This window comes from Mus pahari, chromosome 5 (genome assembly GCF_900095145.1).
Source record: "Mus pahari chromosome 5, PAHARI_EIJ_v1.1, whole genome shotgun sequence".
NCBI lineage: Eukaryota > Metazoa > Chordata > Mammalia > Rodentia > Muridae > Mus > Mus pahari.
The window spans coordinates 105,791,009-105,803,983 of NC_034594.1; the positions used below are offsets into that span (position 1 = coordinate 105,791,009).

At 43.7% G+C, this 12,975-nt stretch overlaps 1 protein-coding gene across 3 annotated transcripts in view; it reads right to left on the minus strand.

Annotated features, from left to right (window-relative positions):
- The window catches only part of Srgap2 (SLIT-ROBO Rho GTPase activating protein 2), a 233,408-nt gene extending 220,533 nt beyond the window's left edge, over positions 1-12,875 (minus strand). For all 3 annotated transcript variants that reach the window (XM_021197309.2, XM_029538251.1, XM_029538250.1), the window contains exons 1-2: positions 12,784-12,875; positions 10,512-11,151 (exon numbers count right to left, since the gene is read on the minus strand). In XM_021197309.2, the coding sequence (XP_021052968.1) occupies positions 10,512-10,578 (67 nt within the window). In that variant the 5' untranslated portion in view covers positions 10,579-11,151; positions 12,784-12,875. The remainder of the gene's footprint in view (positions 1-10,511; positions 11,152-12,783) is intronic.
- Positions 12,876-12,975: the final 100 nt, after the last annotated feature.

Consider the following 12,975-nt stretch of genomic DNA (forward strand, 5'->3'; position numbering starts at 1 on the left):
AAAAAAAAGAAAGAAAGAAAGAAAGAAAGAAAGAAAGAAAGAAAGAAAGAAAGAAAGAAAGAAAGAAAGAAAGAAAGAAAGAAAGAAAGAAAGCGGCACACATCCTAGCTGTTTTCCTTCCTCAGGAATATATATTTCAATTTTAAGACCATCCATTCACAATGCACAAATAAGGTCAAGGCTACTAAACACCAAATGACTTGAAATACTAAGGAAGACAGCTTTCCTGTTTGTCGCTTGGACTTTTCCTCCCCACGCAGCTGCTTCTAGCCAGGTAACAGCTCTTGCAAAACCCATGCTTTGAAACAGAATCCTGACAATTCCTCTGTAAGTTAATGCCCTTAACTCCTTGTCAAGACAGACCAAACTTTTCTTAAATTGGGATTTTGTATATCTGTTTTAAATGATACATAAGTCCTGGGTAAGTACAGAATGTATTTTGCTTCAACTACAAAAAGGCTTAACTTTTTTTTTAACTCCTGAGAATATCACACTAAATATTTTTCTTATACAGTGGTTCTCATTCATAATCTCAGCACTCAGGAGACTGAGGAATAAGTATTACTACAAGTTCCAGGCCAGCCTGGGCTACATAGTAAGTTCCGGGACTACAAAGCAAGATACTGTTAATAATAATAATAACAGTAATAATAATGATGATGATGATAATATATCTTTTCTGTTTTTCCTCCACCCCCAAGGTAGAATACATGATTGAAGAAATCTGAACAGCTCAAATAGTTCTAGGACATTAGATTCAAGAGTTAAAAGGGTATGTGTAACAAATACGAATCATTTCTCACTTGCTGGCGAGCTCCATCATGCTGGATCATCAGTACTTGTCCTTAGGAAATGACAATATTCATGATGCTTAATCTATGTTGAATTTCAAGTAACATTATGGAAGGGAGTGGGCTTTTTATGCAACAGAGAGGAAAAATGCAGAAGTGTGGTAACATGCATTAGGTCACATCCAACCTCAACTCAGACAATAGTTCAATTTGTTTTTTTGAATAGTTTTTGGCTGTGAGTCTCGCCTTTAATGTCTAAGGTATCTCTCGAGCCCAAATTTGTAAATGTTTTTAAAGTGCTTAGCATGTGCTGGAAGCTGCACACATGCAAATAAAGTGGGCAGATAAATGCGGAGAAGCAGGAAAGGCTTCCAGGAGGCTACTATATCTAAGCTGAGCTTTAAAGGATAGATAAGTTTACCAAGGAAGAGAACCCAATTCTAGGAGAGAACAGAACATGGACAAAGCATGCCTTAGCATGATAGTACAGAAGGTAGCGACAGTTAAGTTCTGCAGCAGTATGAAATGTGAGGAGGATAGATGGGAAATAATGACTGTAAACAACCTTACATGTCATGACCTAAGCAGAAGAATGAGTGTTTGTTTGTTTCTAATCACTTTGGTGATTAATCAAGGTCAAACTTAAAAACTATTTGTAAAAGAAAGTATATTTCTATAATCCTTTTAGTCATTCATCATCATAGTCAATAAATAATCACTGAAATCTACCATTTCAGCTATAATCATATTCTAGACATCTTTCCTATGTGAAAGAACTCATAATAAGAGCTATTTATTTAGCATTTAATAATTGTCATACATTGAGTTTATGTTTTTATAGTACACTTGTAATAACATAAGGTAAGCCTTCATTCACTATTTATCACAATAGAAGATGCTTGGAACAGAACTTCAGTAATAAACAAAAAGGTGATATAATTCCATCACCTATATAATTCCACACTTAAATTCTTTGTGTTATATAAGACAACATTGAGACATTTCTTCAAGCTGTTAGGGTGGCAGACACCTTTAATGCCCACACAAAGGAAGCTAAGAGAATCAAGAGAATCATTAAGTCTGAGGCCAACCTGAAGACCCCACATCTTAAAAGGCAAAGAGGGCGAGGGAGATAGCTCAGCAGTTACAGCTTGCCTTATAAGTAAAAGGACCAGAGTTCAGGTTCCCAGAACACATATCAATGCTGGGTGTATGTAACTGTAGCTTTGAAAAGTGATCTAAGGAGCTAGTCGGTTAGTGAGACTAGTTTTATCTATCAGCAAGCTGTGGGTTTATGAGACTCTACATAAAGAGAAAAAAGCAGAAGAGGAATCAGGAAGACTCCTGACATCAACACACTAACACATGCACCCATTCATGCACAAACACATATATAAATTCATCACACACGCAAAAAGAAAAAACAGTAACTCCTAGTAGAAGACTGAAATACAAATATTCAAAACATAAGGCAGTACAAAATCAATCTCCTGGGAGATCTATTGAGAAGTACTATGTGGGTTTTCACTTAATAGAGGAGTCTTTCTGGTTATAATGACCACAGAAGGCATCCCAAATAGATGAGACAAGAAGGGTGGGATTTCAGCAGATGAACATGCGGGGCTGGGCAGGAAGAGAGGAACATTCCATGAGAGCAACCAGAACTCAGACTTGGATGACAACCAAAGTTCTAATGCCTGTTTGCAGGGGGACTGAACATTCACAGGGTACAGACTGGGTAAGTCACCAAATAAACTAAACCTCAGTTTCTTCATTAACTAAAAGTGATGGCAGTAATATATTCCTTGTGTAAGGATTATGAAATATGAAGTATTTGAGGTAATGCCGAGTGCACAGGAATCCCAAACAATATTGTAGCTAGTAAAGGAACAACAAGTAGTCCAGACAGGTCCCCAATTCTTTGAAAGAGTAAAAGGCCAGCATGGCTGGAATGGTAGGTTATAACCAGATGAAAGACAGAGTTCATACCTACCTAAGAGAGCTGGGCTCTATTCAGCAGGCAATGGGTAATCAGCCACTAGGGGAAATGTCATACCCATAGCCTTCAGAGAGAAGCTCCCATGGCAGTCCCCTCCCCTTGTCATCTGGCTCACTTATGACCCCTTCTATAGAGGTGTAATGCTCTAAGGACTGGTTCTAGCAAGGTCTATAAGAAAATAGATATTGTCATTTGTCAGCTCCTAAAAAGGCCAAGACTTTCCTTTCTTCTCTCTCTGCTGTACACTCTCTCCTAAAAATAAAGTAATGGATGAGATAAAATTATTATCCCAACCCTCTAGAAACAGTTCACTTATCATTAAGGTTAAACCAATTTTCTCAGAACCAGTTTCAGTAACTTGCAATATTATTTATTACTTTTTAAAACTTGGTAATTCCTAGCTTTTTAACCTTTTTGTCTTCTCTTACCTTTTATTTGTTTTCCATTACACACTTATTACAGTTCTCTTTTTTTAATTATATTATAACAAACATAAGGGTATATTATATTAACATTTGGTTATATTCACTATCTTAGCACTAATAATTCCATAGATATATATAATGTAGCATTCATTGGAGATCAAACTCAGGGGTGCTAAGACTCAAACCCACAGTTTTAATGAATATGAGGCAAGCATTCTGCAACTAAACTACATTCTCAGCCCTAAATTTTATGCTTTAAATATATACAGTTTATTAAATGTCTTTTAAAACTTGAAAACAAAACCAAGCTAGCAACGGTGACATATCCCTGTAATTGCAGCACTCAGGAGACAGAGGCAGGAAGATCATCACAAGTCTGAGGCTAGCCTTGTATATACTGAAAGTTCAAGATCAGCCAGAGCTATCTAAAAAAACCTGGTCTCTAAACAAACAAAACAATTCAGCAATTGTTTAAGACATAGAAAATATATTAATTAATATAATTTCTAAAAAAGTATAAAATTTTATTGTTAATAAAATACAATGTTCATACTAAGAACATAACAAAAATATAAATGCATATATTAAAACTTTAACTTTAAAAGTTACTGAGATAGTGATTATAAAAATATGGATGTGCAGACTTATAAAACATGTTTTAAGAAAGAGAATCTTAGCCAGGCAGTGGTGGCACAGGCTTTTAATCCCAGGACTTGGGAGGCGGAAGCAGGTGGATTTCTGAGTTCCAGGTCAGCCTGGTCTACAGAGTAAGTTCCAAGACAGCCAGGGCTACACAGAGAAATCCTGTCTCAAAAAAAAAAAAGAAAGAAAGAAAGAAAGAAAGAAAGAAAGAAAGAAAGAAAGAAAGAAAGAAAGAAAGAAAGAAAGAAAGAAAAAAGAGAGAGAAAGAAAGAGAATCTTAGGGGTTGGAGAGATGGCTCAGCTCCTTTTCCAGAGACCTCAAGTTTGACACCCAGTACCCACATGATGTTTCACAACCTTCTGTAATTATAGTTCCAGGGGATCCAAAACCCTCTTCTTGCCACTGCAGGTACCAGGCACACATGTGGCACAAAGACATACATGCATGCAAAACACACATACATACAAAAATAAAAATGTTAAATTTTAAAAATAGAGTAAGAAACAGGTAAAGGGTAGAAGTAACCAAGTGCCCATCAATAAATGACTGAAAAACAAAATGTGATAGATACAGTCACACAGCGGAGCATCATTCCACCTTAGACACATAACAACATCAATCAGCTTGAGGGAAATGAGCCAATCACAAGTGGGAAGTGCTGTATGATCCCACTTATGTGAGGAGCCTAGAGTTGGAGACAGAAAATGAGGCCTGGGGACCTGGAGCAAGAGATGGAGAGTACAGGGTTACTATTTGGTGGGTTCAGAGCTTCTAATCTGCAAAAATGAAAAGAGTTGTATGGATAGATGATTGATAATGGTTGTAAAACAATGTCAACATAGTTAATGACACTGAACAGTATACTCAAGAATGGTTAATATAAAAAACTTATGTGCATTTAACCACAGTTAAAAAAAAAAAAAGAAATGAGAGTTCCTACACATTGTCATTAAAGGCATTCGCCTACAATTTTTAAAGCTCTCCTTGTTTATTTTCAAACTAAGTTTCTTCAAAAGTAACTTTCTGAGATTCCCTACTGAAGCTAATAGTTCTCTTGAATTTTATTACTAGAAATCATACACTGACTGTTTTTCCTTTAAGCACGACACAGTATTTTCCTAATGTAGCCATCAGAAGTCTAGGATGTGGGGTGGACATGACTCCCCTAAAAAGGGGGCTTTATTGCAGAAGGGGAGCTTTACAGGGACCACACTGGGCAGACAGCAGGATTTGAAAAGTCAGCATCTGGGAGCTAGCCGATGCTGCAAATAGACCAAGCCAGGTCATATTCCATAAACTTCACAAGGGTTTATCTTCAGCTTTCAGTCTGAGTGGTATAAAATCAATGAGATCCCAAAGGGCTTCTCCCAAGGAAATGTCTGTCCTATCCTTCCTAGAGATGAGTGCCTGTCATGGTAAAGGTAAGGAGTATTGCTAGGCAGCTCCCATTCACTGCTGTTTTGCATAGACATATGGCATGGCCTAGCTCCTAGCTTTCCTACAGGGCCCTGCAACTCTGGGTGCCTGAATTTTCCCAAAGAGTTTCATTTTCTTTTAGGAGTCCACATTATTGTTGAGTTTCTATGTTCCCTAAATGAGGGAAGAGCACTCAGTCATCTCCCAAGAAGATGATAGCATCTGTTTGAGGATTCCAAAGAGATGGTTTACTGCAGCTTTTCACAAACTGATTATATTTAAAGTTCCCTTGGGGAGTAAGTGAGTGGAGGTTGGGAGGAAAGACACTTTAGGGAAAAGACCTTTGCTGGCATAAGCTAGGAACTTCTCAGCCCTCCCCTGAGAACAAGTCTGTTTAATACCCCCAATTGGCATTCCCAAGCATGAGTGCACACACAATATGGCTAGAGCTGAAATCTCATCTCCAGCTCCCAAAGGGTACCAAAGAGTTAAACTATTCCTGGAAACTGATTTGTTCTTTTCCTATCAAAATGCTCCAGGAGCAAATTATAAAAAGTTCATTTCTCTCTGTCTATAATAGTATATACACTGTAATCCCAACATTTGGGAGGCTAAGATAGGAGAATCACTGTGAGTTCATCCAACCTGAGTTATATATAACCCAATCTAGGCAGATCTCTGAGTTTGAGGCCATCCTAGTCTAAATAGAGAGTTCCAGAACTACATAGGGACACCCTGTCTCAAAAAAACAAAGAACAACAACAAAAGACCCTGTCTCAAAACATAAAAATGATAATTTTACTTCTTAGCTCTATGTGCACAAAGTTGAAGTCATAGAGGGGCAGACTGAAGACAACACTTAACACCTAATTAAGAAAGTCCCTAGAGGTATTATGGGCAGTAATATGAATTTACCCAAGTCCCACCCAGACAATCATCTCTATTCTACGTCCCACTCTTCACTATGCAGTGTTTAAGTGCCAGCAAAGATGCTAACAGGCTAGTGGTCAAATGTACCAGTTTCCAATCATGACTCTCATCAAGGCTGTCAAGAATTTCCAGAATTTCCTGTACATAAAAGCACTTTATAAAATAAAAAATAAAAATAAGAAAACTATGTAAGAAGACTAAGAATATTAGTGCTTTTGGGTTGGACACTGAAAGACTTGAACTTTTCAAAGGAATCCAAACACCCACAAAAAGCAGAAACAGTGGTGGTTTTTACAAAGCCACATAGCCGACTAAGGGAGCATTGCTCCTGCCCCTGAAAACCATACTGAGGTAGGACTGCTGCTGAAACCTCAGAAATTCCTCAGAGCACATGCAAGCAGGTGCTTTTAAGGAATAATAACATGAGAGAACAAAATAATAGAAGAGAGTCCAAAGTCTACTAAAAGTCTAATTGGTTCAAACAATTCTGACTAAAAAAGCAGAGATACATACAATATTTTCAGACAGCATAAAAGGAAATTAATGTTCAAAGAGTATGGGAGATTTTTAGTGGCGATGTTTTGTTTTTGTGTTGTTGTATTGTGTTGTGTTGTATTTCTGAAACAGGGCCTCACTCTACTCTAGGCTGGCCTCAAACTTCCAAAGTTCTTCTACCTTAGCCTCTCAAGTACCAGGATTACAGGCATGAGCCACCATGACTGGCCAAAGGATTTAAATGACAGGCACATGACATATTTTGTTACTCCTCAACAAACTTCAACTAGAACTGATTCATTCCTACTATGGTTTCCTATCATTTACCAACTGGTGCTTAGAGAGTGAACCCTCAAGGCAACCTAATTGGCAAGTAGACTATACAGTCACTGAGTACTCACAGGTGCCAGATACTGAGCTACAAGAAATCTGCAGACTAGCTAGCTCCTTTATTCCTCACAGGAATAGGAAACGCACACTATTTTGCCAATTTTCTAATTAAGAAACTGAGACTCGCCGGGCGTGGTGGCGCACGCCTTTAATCCCAGCACTTGGGAGGCAGAGGCAGGTGGATTTCTGAGTTTGAGGCCAGCCTGGTCTACAAAGTGAGTTCCAGGACAGCCAGGGCTACACGGAGAAATCCTGTCTCGGAAAAAAAAAAAGAAAAGAAAGAAAAAGAAACTGAGACTCAGACAAGACATGTAAAATAGTAGAACAAAGGTTTAAACCTGGATTCTCTGCCTCTAACACTTTTACTTTTAATGGACACACTCTGGCAGTGCCATGAGTTACTTCCACAAAATGCATAAACCTAGGAAACTCTACTTGTAGAGGGTAGGGGCTCACACCTGTATTCCTAGACTCACAAGGCTGACTCAGGAAGACTGTCATAAATTCAAGGTCAACCTGAATTACAGAGTGAATTCCGGGCTACCATGGCCTACACATTGAGACCCTATTTCTAAGAAGCAAAGCGAACAAACAGAACACAATTTTTTGAAAAGCCGAAATTCTTAATTCTGACAGGTGAGGTAGTAAGTCACAGTGCCAACCCCAACCCAATGTCCTTTGAATTCACATTATATAGTCTTACACCATGAAGAAATTCTAGAAATGTAAGCTCCATGGGGGTCTGGCATTCTGTCTTCTTGACTGATGTAGAAAGGCCTAGAACACATACTAAGCACTCAACAAATAGTCAATAAATAAAACAAGGAAGTAAAGGTGCCAGTTTTGACTGTGTGACCTTGAAAGGGTTTTTACCCTCTCATAACTTCAGTTTCCTTAGATGACAATACTTCCTGGAGAGAGGTGACAATTACATAGACCACTCACTGGGATGCCATGGTGCATAATGAACACCCAAGGTAAACTGTTAGCACATGGCTGCTATACATCACTATTACAGATCACACACACTTGCCTTAAGAATTGCTTTCACCTGTCAGGCATTGGTGGCGCACGCCTTTGATCCCAGCACTTGGGAGGCAGAGACAGGCAGATTTCTGGTCTACAAAGTGAGTTCCATGACAGCTGGGGCTATACAGAGAAACCCTGTCTCAAAAAACCAAAAAAAAAAAAAAAAAAAGAATTGCTTTCACCATGAGCAGATGATATTTTCACTGGGAAGGTACAGAAGTCCGCCAAACTACTCCTACCTTCTACACAGCTAATACCTAGCTGTGTGACCTTGAACAAACCTCTCCAGTTCTCTACCTCCTCCTCAGCTGTAAACTGAGGGACTAAACCAAATCAGTTCCAAAAGCATTCACGGGCACCTCCTCAAGCGAGAACTCAGGGTCAGACACCTACCAAATTCTACATTCCTGAATATTAAATGAAAAAATATTAACAGAAAACAAACAAACAAACAAACAAACAAAAATGGTCTCTAGTCTGTGGCAGAGTTGAAGAGAAACTCCAAATAGCTAAGTGCATTACATCATCTCAATGAGCAATATTTGTAAATACGCAAAGTATTTAATTTTTGAGACACTCATGAGAAGCCTGTTACCAATTTTTAAAAACTCAGCAAATTCTGATACCTGTTAGCCCTGAACCTTCAAAAAAAAAATCACCAACATATAAAAAATCACTTTTCATCTTAGTCAAATGTGTTCTTATGGAGAACCACCTGGGAAAGACAAAGTTATTAACACTCCCTATGGCAACATTTAAGAATAGGATTATTTTTTTAATGATATATCTGGCTAAAACCACAGGGAGTGCATTACAAGAGCAGAATGTGCTGCATCTGGACAGGACATAGAGGCCAGTGGCCATTGTTTACAAAAACAGGCTGGGATTATGAATAATGACAAGAGGACAAGACCTCAGTTATAACTCAAAACCACACCTCTCTCAATTCCAATCCAACTGACACTCTCAGCATTCAACTACCCCATGCTTGTAATAAATCCAACCAATATCTGCAGTCAGATGGATTGAAGGTCCCTTAGGGCATCTCCTGCATTGACCAAACTGATAATATCTATTCTTAAAAAAAAAATCCTGAAGATACAATGATGACTTCAAACTGCCTTTCAATCTTCTAAGAGATAAAAGGGACTACCCATTTCACACTCTACCTCTAACGCACATCCAAGGCAATCATCAGAGGGGAGACATGGTCTTTACCAAGTCCTCTAAGATAGAAAAAGGTCTCCTTGCATTGGTGCAGGGAATGGAGTAGGGGCCCCTCCCTCTCTACTCTGAAACAAAGGAAAAACCCAGAGTTCCAACCATGTGGTGTAACATTCAAGGCCACCCACCTCTCCCACTTCCCAGCTAAGGTCTCAAAGAACTATAGCCACATGGCTCTTCCCAGTGACTGGTCAGAAAGGGGCAGTGCCTTGCACAAACACAGGCTAGGGCTCCTTCACTGGCATGACATCTCTTAAGGGAAATGCTCGAGAAGGAAAAGCCATGTGGGTATAGGTTTTGATTTGAGAAGCCAATGTCAGCAGTGGACTAGATGAGGAGACAACACTTGATTTCCTCAGGTCTACATTCTGCCTTACCCCTTCACATTTTTGCTGAAAGGAAATGGACCTTTAAAACGCATGTATTCTGGAGCAGAGGGTGACAACACAGAAGGGTTAAACAATTATCTCTTCCTATTTTCCAGTTTCAGCACCACTCTGAAAACCTAACAGCCTAACTCTGTTAAGGTTTAGGTGAGGGTGGAAACCAGTTTGGATGGCCTTATTCTTTCTGGTCTGTGATCTTTGATTGTATGTAGGTTGACCACGGGCCAGGCAAGTACTAGGTACACCCAATATGGCTAGGGACTTCCTGAATCCAGTGTCTTGGCAAATCTCAAGCTTTAACACAGTACCTCTCAGAAAAACCCCACCTCTCCCAGGTCTCTCCAAATGGTATCCCCTTCCCAAGGTTGCCTTTCCACCTGGACTTCTCCGCAACCTTTGAAATAAATATCCAAACACCTGTCAGATTTCAGCTGTCCTTCAAGGAAGCTTGACTCAAGACACCCAAAGGCAAATTGCAGCTTTTTTTTTTTCTCTCTCTCTCCGGAGAACCTCCTGCCCCTCCCCCGCCGGCCCCAGCCTTTGGGAAAGAACTGCCAAATTAATGGCCAGCCCCACAAAGATATTCCTAAAGCCCACTTCCAGTGCCTGTGGCCCCTGACACTGCTGATCACTCCAAGGCTCTAATCCACCTATGAAACCACCTCTGGGGTCAACTTGCCACCTGCTCCACCCAAGAAACAAACGCCCTGAAAATTGGGGTGAAAATGCATGCTTCACCAGTCTGCAGAACATATGCTTTATGCTAATTTTCAAAATCCTTACCTTTAACCTGAGTATCGTACTCTGCAATGATCTCCTTATCCTTTTTGAATTTGGCTGGAGACGTCATGTTTTCCTTCTTTCTTCCAAATCCGAATTGCGAATTGATAGATCCACGGGAAAAATCCAACCACTGATATCAATTTCTCCAAGGCCACTTCTCCAACAGGCAGAGAAATGCCCCGCGGTGGTATCCAGAGCTCCAGGAGAACACGAGCGGCAGGATGGGCAGCCGGCTACCGCACACACATGCAGACTGTGGGCGCTGAGGCCTGGGGTGGGGGAGCGGGGGGCGGCGGCGGCTGGCTTAAGTACTAAAGCCCTAACCACAACCGCAGCATTAACCAGGAGAACTGCAGCGCCCGGAGGCTGGCCTGGGGTCTGACATCAACGACACAGGCTGGGAGTGGAAGTCCTTCCGCACAACATGGTGTAGGGGATGCGGGGGTGTGGACGCGCCCAGCTGTGTCCCTAAGAGGGAGTGGGTTTGTCTTGGGGTGCCAGGGGAGGGCTAGGCGTTCTTCGCGGGTGTGTGTGTGTGTGGGGGGGGGGTGTACCAGCTCAAAGATGCTGCAAATCAAATCCCAAAAGGGTGCCGCTACAGCGCAGAGTGGGTCGGAAGTCTTTGCTCTGGTTCACTAGCCTGTAAATGCAAGAAAAGGGGGGAGGGGGCGATCAGTCCAAGGGAAGATCCTAATCGCAACAGGGGTGGGGTCGGGGATGACACTCCAAGTCCAGCTTTGGCCCATTCATCTTGGCCTAACAACGCCCGCTCCGCCCGAAGACCCGGCGTGGCGATCGATGTAGGGAGGAAAAACGTTCCCTCCAGATTTTGTTTTAAGGCAGAAAGAGAACACTTTGGAGCAACCGGCAGCGCGTGCTCCGGGCGGAGACTGCGGCGGGAAAGCAGAGCTGCGGGTGGGGACTGCGGCACCTCGGCGCTTTCCCAGCCCAGCTAGCCCAAGAGGGGTCCTCCCGCCTAGCCCGCGACGCGGCCCCTGACCTCCGGCTGGGGCACCTCCCAGACATCTACAGGATCCATACCAGAGAGGACAAACCAGATGGGCACAACTTTTCTTCCCCTGCCACCCCTCCTCCCAGTTGTTTTGTTTTTGGTAACTAGCTTCTCCTGGCAGCAAAACGGGGGGGGGGGGGGTTGGAGGGGGGACGCTGCAGGAAGGGCCCGCTCCGCACGGGACATCCAGGAAAACAATGTGGTCGGCAGAAGCAGGAAACGAGCTAAAGGCGAGGGTCTAAACCGGGAAAACCCGGAGATGGGAGGCGGCAGGAGGTAGTAGCCTTCTCCAAGCCAGGTATGAGGGTGACTCTAAATGGCACCCCCAGTATTTTTTGTCCCCCAAGCCTAGGGATCACAAATACCGCACCCAATCCCAGTCGGGTGGTAGGCATCAGTGATAGTCGCTCCAGAAGGCGCGAGAGGCGGCGGCAAGGAGGCTGAGGGAACAGCTCCAATGCTGCGGCGGGCCCCTGCCTCCTAGGCCGCCTTGTCCCCGCCGGCGCACAGGCGGCTCCAGGCAGTGTCGCCTGCTCGGGGCGGCTGGAGGAAGGGCCGCGCGCGGAGGAAGAGCGAGCAGAGGCCGCGCGGTGCGGGAGGACAGGAAGCAGGAGGCGGGCGTGAGGTGGGGTCCTGAGGCAGGAGAGAGCCCGGGCCAGCTCGAGCCGCCCAAGCTTGGACGACCAGAGAGGGCGCCGAGAGGACGGCTTTGGGGGCGAGGCAGTGAGGGAAATCGCGGTGGACTGCTGCAACGTGAAGTGCAGGATGTTGGCAACTTTAGGGATCCGCATGAGGTTTGGGTATCAGAGTGGGTGGAGAAGCCCTGGGAGACAGACTGGAGGGCTGGACGGAGAAAGCGCCCTGCAAGCCGTGAGGAACACCCCATCTTTCCGGGTCCTGGGCTGGCAGCCAAGGCTAGGAGACCAGGGACGAGGCCAGCGGACCGTTACGGCGAGGCCCCTAGGTGGACCCGGCCAACCGTGTGCAAAGGGGCTGCGGGAGGGCGGTGTCGCCGCGTGAGGACAGTCCTCGGCAGTGCAGGGATGGGCGGAGAGATGAATAGTCCCGAGAAGTATTATGGGCTGCGCTGGGGGGATTTGGAGGGCCAGGGAGGGCGGTGTGAGGACCGCGGGCGGCGGCACCGCTAAGGCGGCGCCGAAAGCAGCAGCATCCGCAACGCGTCCACCCGCCCAGTCCCGGTTTGTTCAGACAGAGCAGCAGCCGGGCGTACGGGGAGGGAAGGGGAGAAGGAGCCTTTACCTGGCTCTGCCGCGACGGGTCCCAGGCCCAAGGTTCCGCTTCCCACTTAGCGTTCTCCTCCCCGCCACCCTCTTCTACGCAGTTCGGCCCCCCAGTTCCCTAAGGAGACTCCGCCAACTCCGCAAGACCCCGCCGGGAAGCAGAACCCACCCCTTTGCCAATCACCGCCCGCCTAATATCGACTGACGGGGA